Here is a 17830-nt window from a genome sequence, read left to right as displayed (position 1 = left end):
CCCACCCCCACCAGCTGAAAAGATGAGTTGTAAAGTGGAAGAAGCACAAGCCTGAGACACACCAGCTGCAAATGCAGCTCGGCCATTTCCTAGCTGTGGTGGGTGTGATGTGTGCTCCAGGTCTCTTCAGAGAAGCTGCAGCCGCAGGGAGTGTCCGAGGGGAACTACTCTCAGAACAGTCCCTGGGAATTGTGCTCAGCCCAACAAAGCCATCTAACCCAAGGTGTCTCCAGCTCTGGGGACCTGTGTATGTCCAATGACTGGTGACAGACTAAGGGTCCTTGGAGAAAGTCTCAGCACCTTGCCTCCAGGTGGGACCACTCTGCTCCCGAGCACCCACAGAACTGAAATGGCTGGGGGAGGGGGGCGGTGGCCAGAGGGCTCAGTTGGTTATAGCACTAGCACGAGCTCTTAGCTGTAGGGTTGCCACTTTGATTTCCACATGGGCTAGTGAGCTGCGCCCTCCACAACTAGATTCAAGACAACGAGCTGCCGCTGAGCTTCTAGAGGGGTGGCTGGATGGCTCAGTGGGTTAGAGCGCGAGCTCTCAGCAAGGTTGCCAGTTCAATTCCCACATGGGATGGTGGGCTGCGGCCCCTGCAACTAAAGATTGAAAACGGCAACTGGACTTGGAGCTGAGCTGTGCCCTCCACTAGATTGAAGGACGACTTGGAGCTGATGGGCCCTGGAGAAACACAGTTCCCCAATATTCCCCTCAAAACTTATTAAAAAAAACTGAAATGGCCAGGGCCTCAGGTGCAAACTGAGCTGCAAATTGACCTGCCTCGGGTGCAAACTGCGCTCAGTCTCTCCTCAGCCAGGTGCTGCCACCATCACATCCCCCAGGCACAGATCCTCAGGTTCTCCTGACTTTCACCTGCAAATCTCCATCTCAAAGTGTTTCACAGGGAAGCTGACTTGAAACACTGGCTGTGTGACCATGTTCCTTACACTATCTGTGTTTTCCTCAGCCTGGCACATAGTAGGCACTCAAGATTTTTCTTGAATATGGAAATGCCATTTACCTTGCAAGGACTGCGTGAGGACTAAACAAGACGCTGTGTATAGATGCCTAGCCCCAAGCAGGACTTGTTATTAGAACAAACAGAGGCCAGCTGAACGCAGGATGTGCTGGTCCATTACCCAGGACGCTGGTGAGAAATCAACAATGACTATTCAGATTTTTCCAGTCACTGTGACTGTGTCCACGATTTAATCCCATAAGAACCAAGTGACCATCACAGAGCACCTACTGTGTGGCACACATTATATATACATATGCTCTAGTCCTTAACACAAGGTAGGTCATATTAGCCCCAAGTTTTAGATGAAGAAATTGAAACTTAAGAGAGGTGAAGATTCTTATCTGAAGTCACAAAATTGGTCGTGGGCAGAGTGGGGCAGGTCAGACTCCGGGGCTCCAGGTGTGGGAGCACACGCAGCTGCGGTGTGCACCCCGGACAGCACCCTCACACCAAGCACAGACTCCCATGCACCGGAAGCACTCTTTATTGTCAGCAAGCCCACAGACCAAAACAGCAGAGGCTCCATGCAGGCCCCAGCACCGCCCAGGATGCAGCGTCTTCATCCCAGGAGGAGGGCAAGGGGGCACTTCAGGCCTCAGAACAATCCTTGACTCCCACAGCACCGTGCAGATACAGAGCTAAAAACTTCTTGAACGTCTCTGGCTGGAAACCAGTCGGCCCAACAGGTTCCTGGAAAAGACACAGCCCATTAGAATTCTGCTACTAGGTTTAACGGCAGCAATTAAAACAAAGGTCGGTTTTATGTGAATCCTCAGTGCCTGGATAATAACTGTTTCTTTCTCTCACGGACCAAGGAGGGGCACTGGGTAGCTGGCACCAGAGGGAGGCCTGAGGGGCTGGGTCAGAGAGGAGGAAATGAAGCACCCCTAGCACCTTTTAGCTGACACGGATGTGATCTTTAATCCCACTCACTTCAACCACCACAAACAAATGGTCTGTGCGGAGAGAGTCCCAGAGAGCAGTTTCCAGGCTCTCGGCCTCACGTGGAAAGGTGCTGGCTCGGGTAGTAGAAGGCCGTCAGCTGTGACTAGTTGGCCATCAGCTGCAACCAGTTAGCCATTGGCCACTGAGATTAACTGCCGTGGCTGAGCTAGCAAGCGCAGATTGCAGTTAGCAAGTGGGGTTGGTTGTCAGAGAAGTGGGCGGCAGGTTGCGGATAGTGTGGCTCCTGCTTCCTGTGTCTCCAACCCAGCTGCCAGCGAGACTATAGTAGTATGACTCCCCTATCTATGGCTCCGTGGGTGTTCCTTTTTGGCCTCACCATGTCCTGCCTTCTTATGTGGGGAGCGGGAGCTGAGACCCTGCATGACACATGGCACAGCGAGCAGGGGACAGCACTGGCCAGAATCCCCAAAGGGGTAATGCAGCAGTTTATACGTGTGAAAGCTCAGCTTCGGGAGGCCCGTGAGGAGCTGCGCCGGGAACGGGAGGTGTGCAGTCTGCCTGCGAAACTCAAGCCTCCGGATGGCACACCACCCTCTTGGCCATAGAAGGAGTCGCCTTCCTTTTGGTGGTCTGCTGCTGCCGTGGGCTCCTAGAGTTGTGGACATTTTACCCCGAGGCCTCCACCCAATCAGATGCCTGGCGCGGCGAGCAGGATTCCGACCAGGTAGGAATGGTGTCTGACTCTGGGCAGGAGGACATGTGGCCCCCACACAGTGTGTGGTGCCCGGTGGCTACTGTTCTCAGGAGTTGGACCCCTGAGGAGGGGTGGGAGGACATGGATGGCTCTCCGACCAGCATAGAAAAAGCTGTGCAGCTGCCGGGGAGCTGGACCCCGGTGGAGGGGTGGGAAGACGTGGACGGTTCTCCGACCAGCATAGGCTGGAGAACGCGAAGGTCATTGCGGCCGTGTGGGCTGGGAAGTGCTTGCTGGGGCGGCCCAGATGTGGGATTTGTAGTCCCAGGAGGAAACACTTGCTGAGTCCTCGGTGGAGGATGCGGGTGAGGCTGAGGTGATCTGATCCCTCACCCCCAGATTGGGGAGGACTTGGAGCCCTTGCCCTGCGGAGAGGGCACACGTTGTGGGGCCAACGCACAGCCCTGGAGAATGACTGTGGACTATGGGGAACTGGCTCCATCCCTGATTTGATGGACCGCTTGACTGTTTACTTGGGAACGTGCCACCGTGACGTGGAACAGGCGGATGTTTGCTCCTTGTGTCTCGACCGGCCACCAGTAAGACTGTGGTAGAGCAAGACACCTTATTGGGGTGCAGGCAGGTGTTTGCTTCCTATGTCTTGCTCGGCCACAGTCGAGAATCTGTGAGAACCCTGGCTGTGCCCAGGAAGTCTGGCTGTGCCCAGAAAGACTGGTGGTACCCTGAGAAACCCTGGTTGTGCCCAGAAAGTAGGTGGACATTGAGGGACACCCTCTGGGACATTACTTGAATTTTTTCTTGTGAGTTGGGTTCCTGACACAGAACCCCTCGCGGACGACGCTTGTCGCATAGATTGTGAGGCGAGACCCTGTAGGGGTGGAGTGTGGGGACAGAGTCCCAGAGAGCAGTTTCCAGGCTCTCGGCCTCACGTGGAAAGGTGCTGGCTCGGGTAGTAGATGGCCGTCAGCTGCAACCAGTTAGCCATTGGCCACTGAGATAACTGCCGTGGCTGAGCTAGCAAGCGTGGATTACAGTTAGCAAGTGGGGTTGGTTGTCAGAGAAGTGGACGGCAGGTTGCGGATAGTGTGGCTCCTGCTTCCTGTATCTCCAACCCAGCCGCCAGCAAGAACATAGTGGTATGACTCCCCTATCTATGGCTCCGTGGGTGTTCCTTTTTGGCCTCACCGTATCCTGCGTTCTCATGTGGGGAGCGGGACCAGAGACCCCGCATGCCATCCTGCATGACATGGTCTGTTGCCGCTTTTCATTCCCAGGGACGAGAAGCCCTCACTCATTCCACACACATTTATCAGACACCTTGTCCCTTTGTATTGGGCCTGTGCCAGCTGTTGGAAACCCAGTGACTTGAATCTGGCTCCTGCCCTCACACAGCCAGGTGTTCAAATAGCGGTAATAAAAGGTGACAGACTTCATAATGGAAGTAGAAAAAAGATGCTAAGAAAATAGGGGAGAAGATGACTAACTCACTGACTTCCAGACAATGAAGAGACCATGTATGAATGAGTCTTAAAGGGCAAGTAGAATAGGCCAGAAAGGAAAAGAACAGGAAGGAGACCAGAGACACCGATATATGTGAGCGGAGACAGAAATGAAGGCGGGAAGGACACGGGGAGGCTGGAGCCCAGGGCCCTGCTGGGGGGAGGGGAGTAGGCGGGGGAGGAAGGGGCAGGTGGGGGCAGGAGAGGTAAGGAGGGGCCATCTGACCAAACCAGGACAGCCCAACACTGAGTTAGTGTTCTGGAAGGGAGAGGTCCCAGGCAGAGGACCTGCAGACACGCAGGGGAAGGGAGAGCACGACACAGACAGAGAGACGCAGGCGTGGCTCGTGTGGCTATGCAGGTGAGGGCCGAACGAAGGGCTCCAGCCCGGGATGCACGTCAAGGGCAGAAACGACATCGGCAGATGCTGGAGAACTAATTATACAACCGTCATGCTGATAATGTTCACAGGTTCAACAGCAACTGCAGTCAGCAAATCTACTCGGCCCAGTTGGGACACGGCACGGCAGCCAGTCAGATCCCGCAGCGCCCCTGCTCTCTCCTCTCTCATCCCCGGATCCTGCTCTATATCTCTTCAGAGAGCTTATCACCGCCTCACGTTATATTACGAATTTATTTAGATACTGTCACTGCCCGCTGCACAGCAAGTAGCCTGGACTTTGTCCGCTGAGCCCCGGGGGTGCAGCAGTGATGATGCCATGGGAGGAACTCCCTATCTATGGAATGAAGCGAACGAACGAATTACAAGCCTTGCCTTTGAGGAGCTGGGAGCTTGGTTTGTGAGTGTGCTGTCACGTGGGCACACAGGGGCTGTGGGAACCCACCGGAGGTGTTGCGAATGGGCTGGTGGCTCCTTATGCTAAACCTGGAAGGTCAAGTAGAAGATGGCCAGAGGAAAGAGAAATGGGGAGAGAGAGAAGCCTCCTGTGCAGCATCTGCTAAGATTCCGAGCTACTGAGGTGCAGGGCACACTGGGGAGTTGGGAAGAGCTGGGTGTGGTGGGTGCAGAGGGACGTGGGACGGGAGAGGAAGGGCTGGGCAGGGCCCGGGGTGGAAGGCACTATTTTGGGCGATGGGCAGGCTGAAGGAGCCCTCAGGTAGAGGTCCTGGGCATGAAGCTCCTAAAGCCAGGGTCCCACTCATGAGCACCCCCAGCCCCACCCTGTTCTCTGGCGAGCGTGGGCCACGGCCCTGCTCATCACAGGCCGGACACGGCTGGACTTACCACAACCACCTTCTTTCTGATCACTGGGAGACACCAGAAATGCTGATAGAGCAGCTGGTCTGAGTCCACCCAGACCAGATTCTTGACGCCTGCGTTAGAGGCCAGATCTGTGGTGTTCAGTTGTAACACCAGGAACTGGAAGACACGTCCATCGGTGCCCACACTCTGTACGACTACCGGCTGCTCCAAAACCTTAGCGTCGTTCTGCGAGGAAAAGGGGACAAGGAAATCCAATCAGAAACGGCGGGGTGTCAGGAACAGCACAGACCCATCCCACGCACTGGTTTCCCCACGGGGCGATGGAAACAGAATGCGTTCAGGGCACTGCCCAGGGCCAGGCCTTCCCTCCCCCAGCCAGCCCGGCTCTGCCTGGCCTGGTGCCTCGTGGCCCCAGGGTGCCTGTTCTTCAGCTTGAGCACATTGAAGTAATATTCTCGCCATTGAGAAGTGATTACTGAGCAAGACGCACAGGGCAGGAAGGTGAGCTGGGAAGTTAACGACGGGAAATCCTTCAAACTCCTGGCATTGCCTGATGGTGACAGGTAATGCCTTCAGCTCTATCAGATGTGCGCCTGGAGGGTCAGTGAATATATAACCTCATTCAGTTCTCACTCCATTTGACAGATGAGGAAACTGAGAGGAATGAGGCCAGTGGCTTGTCTGAAGTCACAAAGATGTGTGGCACAGAACGCTAGGCCATGCACATTTCCCACTTCCGCCTTGCTCCTAAGGGCCTGGCATCCTGGAACGCAGGCAGTCATCTTACCTGGGCTTCATGCTCTCAAGCAACTCTGAGAACGTGCCCGATTCCTGGAGTGTCCACTCCAGCCAGGTCAGCAGCAGGATTTCACCAGTCAACACATTTGCTAGTATCTCTTTCAGTGAGTGCTACTTGGTAATAATGATGACACTAGCAACCATTTACTGAAAGCCTCTCCTGTGCCAGGCAATAGGCCAGTGTTACGTCAAGTCACGTCTGATGGCTTCCCCAGCAGTATACCCCACTTACCAGCTGAGGAAGCTGAGGCTCGGAGAGGTGGTGTACTTTGCTCCCGGGTACCCATGAGATGTGAGCGAGGATCAGACCCCATGCTATTAAATCGCTTACAACCCTCTTGTTCCATCGTATCTAACAGTAGCACCTCTTTTCACGCTCAGTAGTGTCCCAGTTTGGATGACAAATCATATATTCGCCCTACTGGGCCTTGGCAGCCATCCAGTTTGGTGACTGCTGCCCATGGACCATCGGCAGGCCCACGAAGCACAACATCCCTGATTGGAAAACGCTGCCTTCACTCCCTGCCCCAGGGCTGAATCTAACCTTAGGAATAGCTAATGGCAGACCTTCGCGTGGGCCCCACCGGGACTGTTGGCCTTAGAAATACCTGTTCTTAGCTGCATGAGAAATAAATAAAAAGAAAAGTGCCTCTAAGTGTTAGCTGAGAATTCTGTGTCGACTCTTATCTCCCTCTGCAGATCAATAAAACGGCAGGTAGTACATAAATTTCTCAGCAATTTTACCTTTTACACAGAAGCTCTTCCCATAATTGCTCAACTTCACATCCCCAGGAATAATCTGTACCTGGAGGGGGTGGGGGAGGCCTCCTTTCCTACACAACTGGGTGGCAATTAGTGGCAGCATTGCCACCCGTGCTCTGCTGGCAATGGCTGGCACAGAAGCTACAATGAGCCTGCAGGCCTGGGACCTGGCACGTGACTATCTCTGCCTCCTTCTCCTGCCCCAGAGATGGGAGGCAGCACATCCTTCGAAGCTGGAGGGAACAGTGTTCCAATGCTTGCCAACCCACTCATTAGCTATGGGATCTTGAGCAAGTTATCCAACCTTCCAGAGTCTTCAGGAAGTACACAGAGAGTGGAGATAAAGATAATCTTCTAGAGATTGAAAAGACACAAGAAGGTCACATAAAGATGTGACAACTGCCAATCTCTTAGCTGTGTGACCTTGGGCAAGTTACTTAGCCTCTCTGAGTCTCAGTTTCTTCATTTGTAAAATGAAGCTAACAGTATCTGCCACAAGGATTTACTACACGGATTACATAATGCAGTGGTCCTCAAATTTTAGTGCAGTGGTTTTCAAACTTGAGCTTGTACCTGCAGGGCTTGTTACAACACCCACTGCGAGGCCCTACCCAGCCCCAGAGTTTCTGATGCAGTAGGTTTGGGTAGGTCTGAGAATCTGCACTTCCAACAAATTCCCAGATGATGCTCATGCTGCTTGCTAGTCCAGGACCACATTTTGAGAACCGCTGACATCAAGCACCCTACTTAAATGTCTGCGTGTAGCAGATGCTCCACACCGGCAAGGTCCACTCCATTCCCTGTCTCATTTGGCTAACCACACCTCCCAGCCCTACCTAGTTCCTAGAGGGAACAGGATGGGCAACACAGCATTCTGAACTCCCTCACTCCTCCAGGAGGGCCTTGGGCTCTGACCAAGACTTGGGCGCTGGCAGCAGCTCTCAGAAAAACTCCACCTCGCCCCTGCTCCCGGAAGCGGCTTTCCGCCAACCTTGGGACGGCTCTGTGTGACGACCACTCCGTCTGCATTCTACATCATCTACGTCCTTCAGGCCTCCTCTTAGAATCAGGGGCTACCACCAAGGGGTACCTCGGGTCCCCAGAACCTGTCCTGACTTGGCAGGCAAGTCTGGGCCCTCTGCTTCGCTTTTCCTGCCTGCCTGATGGAGCCTGGTGCTCCGGCTCCAACACTACAGAACAGAGGCGACATGCTGGAGCATGAACAGTCGAAGCCTTAAGAGCTGAGTGCACCTAGTTCCCATCCTTCTGCACTACTTACTGCTGTGTAATGCTGGACTAGTGGCCTAGCCTCCCTGTGATTCAGTGGCATAGTTTTAAAATGGGGGGTCACAGTGAAACTGTGTGGGCTACTGGGATCAACACACGAGGCATCTTACGTAGAAGACAGGCACATAGTAGGCTGCCAGCAGATGTCCGTTCATCTCCGTAGGGTGAGTGGAAGTGCCTCTCTCTAAAATCCTCGGCCGAGCAAGGACGCCCCCCCGGCCTTTCTCTCTGAGCACGGTACAAGGCAGGAGGCCCGCCATGTAAGCAGCGCCAGGCCCTCCCCCATACGTACCCCATAGAGGAGCCGGGCCTGGGCCAGAGCACTGCCAAAGGCGAACAGGAGCATCTTGGCCCGCAGCTGGTCTGGCTGAAAGCGATGCCGTCGTGACTGCGCCGTCTCCAGGAAATACAGGGTGTGGGGATGGGGGTAAGGATAGCCCTCCCGGAATCCTGCAGGGTACAGAACCACGTGGAGGGCAGAAAAGCTCAGTCAGCCTGCCCCAAACCCCAGGAAAGTCCTCACCTTAGCTCAGGGCCAGGCTCTATAGGGACGCAGGAAAGGCAGACCCTGTCACGCTAGCTCGGGGGCTGCCAAACTCCCACCTTCCAGCCAAGTCTGGCCCCTGCCTATTTTTAAAATAAAGATTTTACTAGAGCACAACCCTGCCCACTCATTTGCATAGCGTCTATTGAGCAGCTATGACAGAGACCATAAGTGGCCTGCAAAACCTAAAATATTTACTATTTGGCTCTTTACAGAAAATGTTGCCAACCTGTGGCAGGTGATTCTTGCATGCCAGCTCTACCTCCGCCCCTTTCTCTCTCATTCAAGCACACCGACGAGAGTGATATTTGCAGGAGGATAACCTGAAGTCTATAGTAATAATTTTTTAAAAAGCAAATTGTTTGCAAAATCCAGTACTTTATTAATTAGCAACAAGTGACTTGCCTCAGACCTCACAAATATCTGCACAACACAGGTGCTGAGGATAAAGTTTAACACTTGCTCGTCTCAGCCATGACCCTACCAGGTCATCACTCTCTTCCCCTGCGTGGTCCTGGGCTTCCAGAATGACTAACCTGGAGTCGTGAAAGTGGGTGAAAAGGAAGAAAGAGCCTGGGAAAAGGTGGGTTCTGAAAATCCCAGGGGAGAGCGCTACTTGAGAGAGAGACACGCATGGCTTTCCCATCTGCCTCAATTCTCACTTCGCGTCCTCAGCGCATGTAAACACCCAACACTCAGCACTCTGTGCCAGGCTCTGAGATAGGTACCCGGCACAGAGGCCAGCAGGGCCTGCCACCGCCTTTGAGGGACTCACAGTCTAGAGGGGAAGGCAGACAGGAAAACGGGTTATATCCATGTAGAGGGGCACGTCAAGCTACAAGGTGGGTCAGGAGGCTGTGGGAGGAAAGAGAAGAGGCCCCTGATGGGACTGGAAGGTCCCAGAGCACTTCTGGGAAGAAGTGTCTCCTAATACGAGTTCTGAAAGAGGAGGAGGCAGAGCAAAGAGCGTGTGTGGGGAGAAAGGACAGAATGTGCTAAGTATAGTTGGAATACCAGGGGTCTGTTGGGGAGCAGACAAAGGTGAGGCTGGAGAGAAGGGCAGAGGCCAGACCCGAAAGCTCTCATGTGATAAGCCAAGGAGTTCTAACTTTATCCAACAGGCAGGGGACAGGGGGCTTGGAAGTGATGGGATTAAATCTGTGTTTGAGAAAGGCTGCTCTGGAATTGCGAACTAGGTGTACAGAAGAGAAAACAACCTGGGGCAGACTGACCAGTTGGGAGGTTGTGGCAGCAGGCAAGGAGGGAGACAGTAGGGGCTGACCAGCTGCAGCTGCGGAAAAGAAGAGAGCTTAAGGGAGAAGACCTTGCAGCCTAGAATAACTGCGTGCATGGCAGGAACTGCGCGGCCTGCCTAGCCTGGCCGCCTGGTTCTCGTCTGGGCTGACGGGGGAGATGGTGTGGTGTCTTATTTAACGGACTCTGGATGAAGAGCCACATTCAAGGCCTGTGGGGCTTCCTACCAGGAGGTTGGCCAGAGTGCACAGGGTGCACAAAAAGAGGGGATCTTTCAAGGGACCTATGAATACAGGAAACATTTGGCCCCTGACAAAAGTCCCTCATGCCACCCATTAAAACTCTGATGTAACAGAGTTGCTTCTCAGGGGTCAAAAGCAAAGTAGGCCTTTGAGCCAATCATGTGCCCTCCCTGAGCCTCAGTTGCCTTGCCTATACAATGGGGTAACAGTACCTGTCTCACAGGGCTGCTTCATGGACCTTGGGAGAAACTGCATGTGAAGTGTCTACCGCATAGTAAGTACTCACTACAGCCCTTCCCTTCGGAGGAAGCATGTCCCTCATGTCCACGCTGCCTGAAAGCCAACGGCCTTGGTACTCACCAGTGTCGTCCTTCACGTCATACACGTTGCATTCCCGAAGGTCAACAGTGGGAGATATGGGGTCGAAGGTCTCCAGGACATGCTTCTCAGTAGCTTCAACCTCCTCTCTGGAGGCGAGGGGGGGCAGAGGATCCCTGGCACTCAGTCGGGCTCCGCTGGCACCGCGGACCTGAAGGAGAAGAGACTCTAAAAGGGGAGAAAGACCATTAGTCTGACGTGGTCTGAAGCCTTATCGCAGCTTCATCCTGTCATACTCGAGCGTTTTACAGCTTTCTGCGCTCATCAGCCTAATCACAGAGAACAAGACCTAGGTCAACATGCTGATCCTAGGATTCCTGAGAGGACTGACCAAGGCACTCTTCTTCCTCTCTTCCCTTTCCAGGGACCCCGAGGACTCGTGGTCTCTGTGGGTTCAGGGCTGTCCTAGATAGATCGTCCCAAGCACCTGCTCTAAGCTGGGTACCCAGAAGTGAGAGTTATTCTCTGCTCTCAAGGAGCTCGCCAGGTAGTAAGTGCTACAACAAAAGTATTAACCATACTGGAAGACAGTAGAGGTGGGAAAACTGACTTCCTCCGGGAAGCCTGGAAAGCTTCCTGGAAGAGACAACGCCTTCAAACCAGCTTCCGAAAGATGGAGAAGAGCACCATTTCTCACCTTGGCACTATTCACATTTTGGACCAGATCACTTTAGTGAGGGAGGCTGTCCTGCAGATTTTTGGCAGCATTCCTGACTTCCATCCCCTAGATTCCAAAAGAACTCCCCTACACGGCCCCACCCCAGCCTGGTTCAAGTCATGACAATCAAAAATGTCTCCAGACACTGGCAAGCTCCCCAAGAGGGCCAAACTGCCCTTGGTTGAAAACCGCTGGTTAAGAGTTTTGCCAGGCAAAGGAAGGCGAAGAAAAGCATCCTAGGTAAGGAGGCATGACGTGCGAAGGCACAGAGGTGTGCCTGCCACTCCATGGCAGAGTTCAGGGAGATAAATCCAGATGACTAGAGCATTCTGGTGGGAGGGAGGGATAGAGAGAAATACTGAGACTAGAGACTGAGCAGAAAGGCTATTAAACCCAGGAAAAGGGCCCGACTGTCCTCAACAGCTGAGAGTACAAAAAATCGGTCCATTTAAGTCGGATTAGCCTATTTGCTACATTTGCTACATGGGAGACATAGCTGCACGAGGAAAACTCAGCAAGCCTGCAATTGAGAACGTGTGTGGAACCTCTTCACAGAGGTCCCCACAGGAGGCGACGTGTCACGACCAGGCGAAATGTGCCTGGAACTCCTTGAGAATGGCCTTCTGAAGATTCTCCATGGAGCCAAATGTTCCTCTGAAGGTGCTTGGGTGTTTAGAAATAGTCAAATTGCTGTGCGATGGATAAGGATCAAGGCTGATGAGCTGATGGACCTAAAAACTGGCCAGGCCAACAGCGCTGACATTTAATTAGCACGTGGCCTCCCTTACTGAGGGTGTGAAAAAGGAACACTCCATCCGTGGATCGACTCTGCCCTGCTTGTTAAAATACATCATACCCACACCTCAAGAACAGCGTTCTAAAGTATTTCCTGTTTCCTCACATATAATCTGTGAGGAAGATAAATGTGCCTGGACCTCTCCTAACCTTGGGTTTTAGATTCTCCCCACAGACCACTCTACTGTGGTTTCCAATTCAATTCCCTCCACATCCCTCCTCCAGTGACAGCTCCAAATGGGGCAGTTTAATTAGAGGTAATACTTGATGATGGGCCAACAAGTACTCTTCTATTAATGAGGTTCACTAATTTCCTTAGTGGTGCTATTACCTCTGCAAAGCTGACTCCTTGCCAGGAAGTCCACACTTAAAGGGGCAAGCTGGAGAAACCTGACTGAGCAGATGTCCTGAAAATCCCAAATTGTTCTATAGCTGGTTTCTCTGCTCCAGGATTCCACCAATTAGAACACCTGTGTACTCTGAACATCCCTTCCTGAGACACCTGAGATTTAGTATTCATTCACCTGCCCCTGCAGTCAGCACCTAGTGTGTACCATGAACTGTCAGATACTGTGGACAAAAAATGAGTAAGACATGGTTCCTGCCATCAGAGGTTCAGTTTAGTGGAATAGAGAAGGTATTAGATAATTACAACATAATACACAGCAAAATATGTTCTGTTATGCTCAGATGAAAATACGCATAATGGGCATAAAGAGCACACAGGAAGAACAGCTAACCTGTGGATTCACATAGGAAGGGGGCTTGAGTTGAGTCTTGCAGGTAAGAATTTAGTCAAATGAGGAAAGTAGAAAAGAGCATTCCAGACAATGCACAGCACGCACAAAGGTGTAAAAGCTTGATGCCAAAAAGCTGCAAGTGGGGGTAAGGTGTGGGGTGGGCAGTAAGGCAGGAGATAAGACCAGGAAGTCTAGGTGGGCGGCCAAATCAGAGGGCCTTGGACACCACTATCAAAGGTTTCAGCTACTGGGACATGTGAAGGATCTGAAACGGGACGGGCAGAAGAAGACTTGCGCTTTAGAAGATCACTCTAGCTTCTCTGTGGAAAAGGGACTGGGCAGAGGAGAAAAGCACGCATGGGGGAAGACGGCTCTTGGAACAGAATATGAGCTCAGTGAGGGCAGAGACTGTGTGTGCTTTATTACTTCTTTATCGTCAACATTTAGGCACTTGTAGGTGCTCAATAGATATGGTTGAATTAATAGCTTGGAAAGAAGTGATTAAATACAAAAAAGGCTGGGCTATAGCTAATGATATTGAGTATGTGTCTGAGTCTAGAAAACTGGACCCCGAAGGATGGGAGTGAGGGTACCTCTGGGGAGGGGTGGGGGGAATGTGAGCTGGTGGTGTGGTGAAGAGTACAAGATTAAAAACCAGGCGAAGGCTTTCTGGCATACAACGACCAACCTCGAGTCCACGTGGTACACGATGTGTAGCTTTTGGCACAGATCCGTCGGGCCAGAGAAGGATGCTTGGAAATCTGGGATTTGCACAGCTGTATCAGATTGTCCACAATGACTGGGCTTGGAGAAAAGAAGAAACATTTGGAGACATAAAGCAACAGATTGATTCCAAAACCCATCAACTGGAAATCTTACTGACTTGGAGGGAGCTTACCAGTAGGTCTCTCTCTTGGGGATGTCTTCGGTGGAGTGCCAGAGACGGGCGTGAGAGATCACATTCAGAACGCGTTCATCTTGGTTCTCTATGTGGTTCCTTGGATCTTCAACAAGGCTAAGCACTTTCTTGGGAAGGCCTTCTATTAACTTGGTCTTGGTAAGCCAGAGGGCCTGCTTTACACCTTTGGGATAATTGGTCACAAAAACAAAAACAAACAAAAAAACAATTCAGGAAGAGATACGTAAGCCTGCCAGGTAACACCTTGGGGAAAAGGCTGCTGAGGGTGGGGGGTAGGATTTATGGGATTTCTTCTGTGACATCTGAGAGGTCAGAACTAAAAATAAAAGTATAAGCTAGGACAGACATTTCAACTCAACTTCAGGAATGACTGCCTACTTAAAGATGATTAACGGCTGTTTGAGATAGTGAGTGCCTGCCACAGGGGGAATTCAAACCGTGGCCAAGAAGGCTGAGATCAGAAGTCTGAACCTTGCAGGCAAGGGTCTGTCTGTTGCCTGCAGGATCCAGTCAGACACTAGACTATGGGATTAGATCAATGGATGCCAACCTTTCAAAACCTAGATCCTTTCTATTAACCCACACCCCAGTCCCTAACAGAAAAGCCCGTATCTAACAAATATGCCTCCTTTATTAGATGTGGGTCCAGGATGAAGCCCATGCTGTCTTATCAAGGGAAAGCAGCTTTCGGAAACAATGGGAATAACTCTTAAATCATGAATAACTTGAAGAGCCGTGAGTTTGGGAGCACTTAAAACAGATGATTTTTCACATCGCATCTGACCCTGAGATTCTATATGAGCTAGTTCATAAACAGATTTTTGTATGAAGAAGCCCTGTGAAACATACTGCTGTATTTGTCAAAAGAATCATACTGAGGATGCTATTTTTATTACACAGGGTCCTATCTGAGAACTTCTGAGCTTCTCCCGGGCTTCAGTACAAGAAAGCTGGGCTTTTCCTGGGTACAGTACTATTTTGACTTATGGACATGATGAATTGCATAACTGAACATGTTTTTCTCTATACCAGGAGTCAGCAAACTTTAATTTCTTAAAGGGCCAGATAATATTTTCAGCTTCCAGGCCATATAGTTTCTGTCACAACTACTCAACTCTGCCACTATAGTATGACAGCGGTCATAGGCAAAAAGTAAACAAGGGGATATGGCGGTGTTCTAGTAAAACTATTTACAGAAATAGGCAACTGGCCTAGTCAGCTGCCCCCATCTCTGTACCATTTGCTGATTGCTAGTAAGCTGAGAGCCAAGTTTGGGACTCCCCTTAGCAAGTAGAACCTCACAGAATAGATTTTTTGTATTCACCTCACTGTTTTATCTTTCCTTTGTGTGGGCTGCCTCACCTATTTTTTATTTAATCTGGCTGTGTTGTAAAATTTCTGTATGATGCTCGAAATACTTTTCAGGATAAGATGGAGTATAAATAAAGTAAAAGATTTGATCCAGACTGCTTTGTCTCTCAACATTAAGGAAGGTCAGTTACTTTCAGCGGGATGGGCTGTGGTACCAGGCAAACCTCCCTCACTTCCTTTTCCCCAGATCTGGCTTCCTAAGGGAGGGACAGGCACAGACCTAGGGACCTACATTCTGCTGTAAGTCCTCACATCAGTGTACCCTCAGTTCAAAATTACACTGTGATCTTTTTAATGATTGTGCCCACAAGTCGACAGAGGGCTGCTTACTGCTTTGGTTGGCAGGGTACTCATCCCAGCTGGAAAAACACCACTCTGACTCAGGGACATATTCATTTGAAAAACTATGTCTGGGATTAAAGGGAGCCTAGGACACTTTGGGGGAGACACCCTCTGGCAATTCCTTTTGTAGTAATAAATGAAAGACAATGAGACTTTTCACTTTAAGGCTCATAAAGCATTGGGACTACAAACATCTAGAAATGTAACTTCCTGGATTTTGTGGTGAAGCAGGAAAAAACCCTGGACTGGAAGTTGGGTAACCTGAGTCTCAGTCCTGACACTGCCATTGTTCCTTAAACTTGAAAATGGATAAAGTAGGAAGATTTTATGGTTCACTAGTATATGAATAGTCTGTACTAATTAGAGCTGCCATTTACTGAGCATCGCCACCTACCCTGTGCCAGGGGCTTTAGCTACAAGTTGGATGGCATTTTATGGAATGAAGAATAAAAGTTAGAGACTAAGGAATTCGCTTCAAGTCACATAGTTTGTCAGTGTGGGGCTGAGAGAACCTGAGCGTGTCCACCCTAAAGCCCACGATCTCTCCATTACCCCAATCTACTTTTCTAGTCCTGTATCTTGCAGAGTTTTATTACAGACTTTACAGAACCTCTGTGTATGGTGAAAGCATAGGGTATGTTTTCAGTCTGGTCCACCAAGTATAAACTTAACTTCTAAAATATTGCTAAGGCATTCATCAACGTGGTAATGTGACCAGGGTCACTCAAGGGTGCTAAGTCTTGTGAGGTCCTCCACAGCACCCTGTGAGGACACTAGAAGTGTTTAAAGGCTGGAAAGTCAGCTTTCAGTAATGCGTTTGAGCAGCTTATGAGGCTGACCAATTGACTTATGATTTTTCAAACCTAGGATTTATTCTCTGGCTTAGTTCCCCAAATCCTACCAGGTCTCTTTGTTTCCTAATGATTCCTTGGAAAATACTGCTCCCACTTAACCTCAACCATTTTGTGTTTTTGGAATCTGCCCTACTCCCATCCTAATCTGGGGACTAAAAAAGAATGGGAAAGAAGAATGAGGAAAGGCACTCTCAGTAAACAAGCCCTACTACGGACCCTGGAAAATAATTTCTGGTACTGCTCTAGACACAGACTGGTTTTTTTTCGCTCAGTCGTTTTGACCTGTTTTTAGTGAGAGTGAAAGGGGAATGGAAGTGGGCTAGAGGGCTTTTAGGTCCTGGTCCTTTCTTTGAAAACATCTCAGCTCTGACCTTTGACAAAGGACACTGACCTATGAAACCAGATATGTAGCCCTGGCCTCACTATTAATCCAAAGTGTCCTGTGGGCAAATCACTTTCCCTCTCTGTCACATCTACCAATCCGCTGAAATGAGGCAATAGGTCAGGAGATTAAGCACTCTTTCTGTCTCTTTCCACTATAATCTCCCTCCATCTATTTCTTAAATGTACAGTTACATCTCCCGCGTGTCAAGAGATGAAAGGGTTATGAGGACCACCTAGTCAAAACCACTTATTTTACAGAAAATGAGAGGCTCAGGAAGGTCCATACACTTGCCCCAAATCACAGAGTTAGAGGCAGGGCTAGGCCTAAAAACCAGGTCTTTTCACTTAGCCACTTGACTCTCTAATAGCCTCTGCACACAAACACAGCTCCTTACAACCCACTTAATCCTGACAACTCTCAGAAAATAGGAATCACTACTGGCCCTCTTTCGCAGACGAAGAAACCGAGCCCCTTGGAGTTTTCATGTCTTGGCCAAAGCCAGAGGGCTGGGGTCAGTGCTAGGCAGAGGAACAAGGTCCCCTCCCGCCCGTCCTGGGGCCTCACCCTCGAGGAGGCGGCAACGCTGGTGAAAAGTGTAGCAGGGCTGGTCCTTGTACAGCGGATGCTCGTGAATCGGGGGCGGGCGGCGATACTTTGGATGCGTCCAGCCAGGATCCCAGGGAGGGAAGACCGGCCGCGCCAGCCCGGGCATGAAGTGCATCTTCCCCGCGTAGGTGATGGGCTCCAGTCCAGGGATTTCGTACACCCTGTCTGGGGGAGGAGGCTCGGGCTTCCGCGTAGAGCGCACGCCCCATTCGTACGCCCCGCGTCTCGGGGCCCCGCAGCCCCCAAGGCCGAGCCGTCCGGGGCGAGCCAGTGCCCGCCTTGCGGGCCCCGATGCCAACGCCATACCGATCTGGTCACTTCAAGACCTCCACCTGGACGCCGCCATCTTCCCGTGCGCAAGGCCTGCTAGGAACGAAAGGGGACGGGCGCCAAAGCTCGTTTTGTGAATGGCAGCCACTTGAACTAATCAAAGTCAGGATATCCTTGCCTTGCCCCACCCCGCAGGCCGTTCTCATTTTCTCATAGGTGGGGACCGGGCCGGGAGGGAACCTGAAGGATCCTCAC

General features: G+C 51.2%; 1 protein-coding gene across 1 annotated transcript; it reads right to left on the bottom strand.

Moving 5' to 3' along the window:
• Window positions 1–1493: 1493 nt before the first annotated feature.
• On the bottom strand, window positions 1494–17687 carry MRPL37 (mitochondrial ribosomal protein L37). Its single transcript, XM_033113486.1, has 7 exons — window positions 17264–17687; window positions 13727–13910; window positions 13517–13632; window positions 10618–10803; window positions 8510–8667; window positions 5392–5595; window positions 1494–1715 (listed from the first exon to the last, which is right to left on the bottom strand). Exons 1-7 carry the CDS (start codon window positions 17607–17609, stop codon window positions 1614–1616), a joined length of 1296 nt encoding a protein of 431 aa, XP_032969377.1. The 5' UTR covers window positions 17610–17687; the 3' UTR covers window positions 1494–1613.
• Between the last annotated feature and the right edge of the window lie 143 nt (window positions 17688–17830).

The sequence above is a fragment of the Rhinolophus ferrumequinum genome, chromosome 9 (genome assembly GCF_004115265.2).
Source record: "Rhinolophus ferrumequinum isolate MPI-CBG mRhiFer1 chromosome 9, mRhiFer1_v1.p, whole genome shotgun sequence".
Classification (NCBI taxonomy): Eukaryota; Metazoa; Chordata; class Mammalia; order Chiroptera; family Rhinolophidae; genus Rhinolophus; species Rhinolophus ferrumequinum.
Note: the sequence above shows the minus strand (reverse complement) of the source record. Positions and strands in the feature narration are given on the sequence as shown.

Excerpts from the sequence above, each read along its gene's own strand:
- MRPL37 (XM_033113486.1), bottom strand. The coding sequence starts at position 17,609 with ATGGCGTTGGCATCGGGGCCCGCAAGGCGGGCACTGGCTCGCCCCGGA. Across the intron at positions 13,911-17,263 it reads GCGTTGCCGCCTCCTCGAGG|GTGTAAAGCAGGCCCTCTGG; the intron begins GTGAGGCCCCAG and ends ATTATCCCAAAG. Across the intron at positions 13,633-13,726 it reads CCCAAGAGAGAGACCTACTG|CCCAGTCATTGTGGACAATC; the intron begins GTAAGCTCCCTC and ends CTTTTCTCCAAG.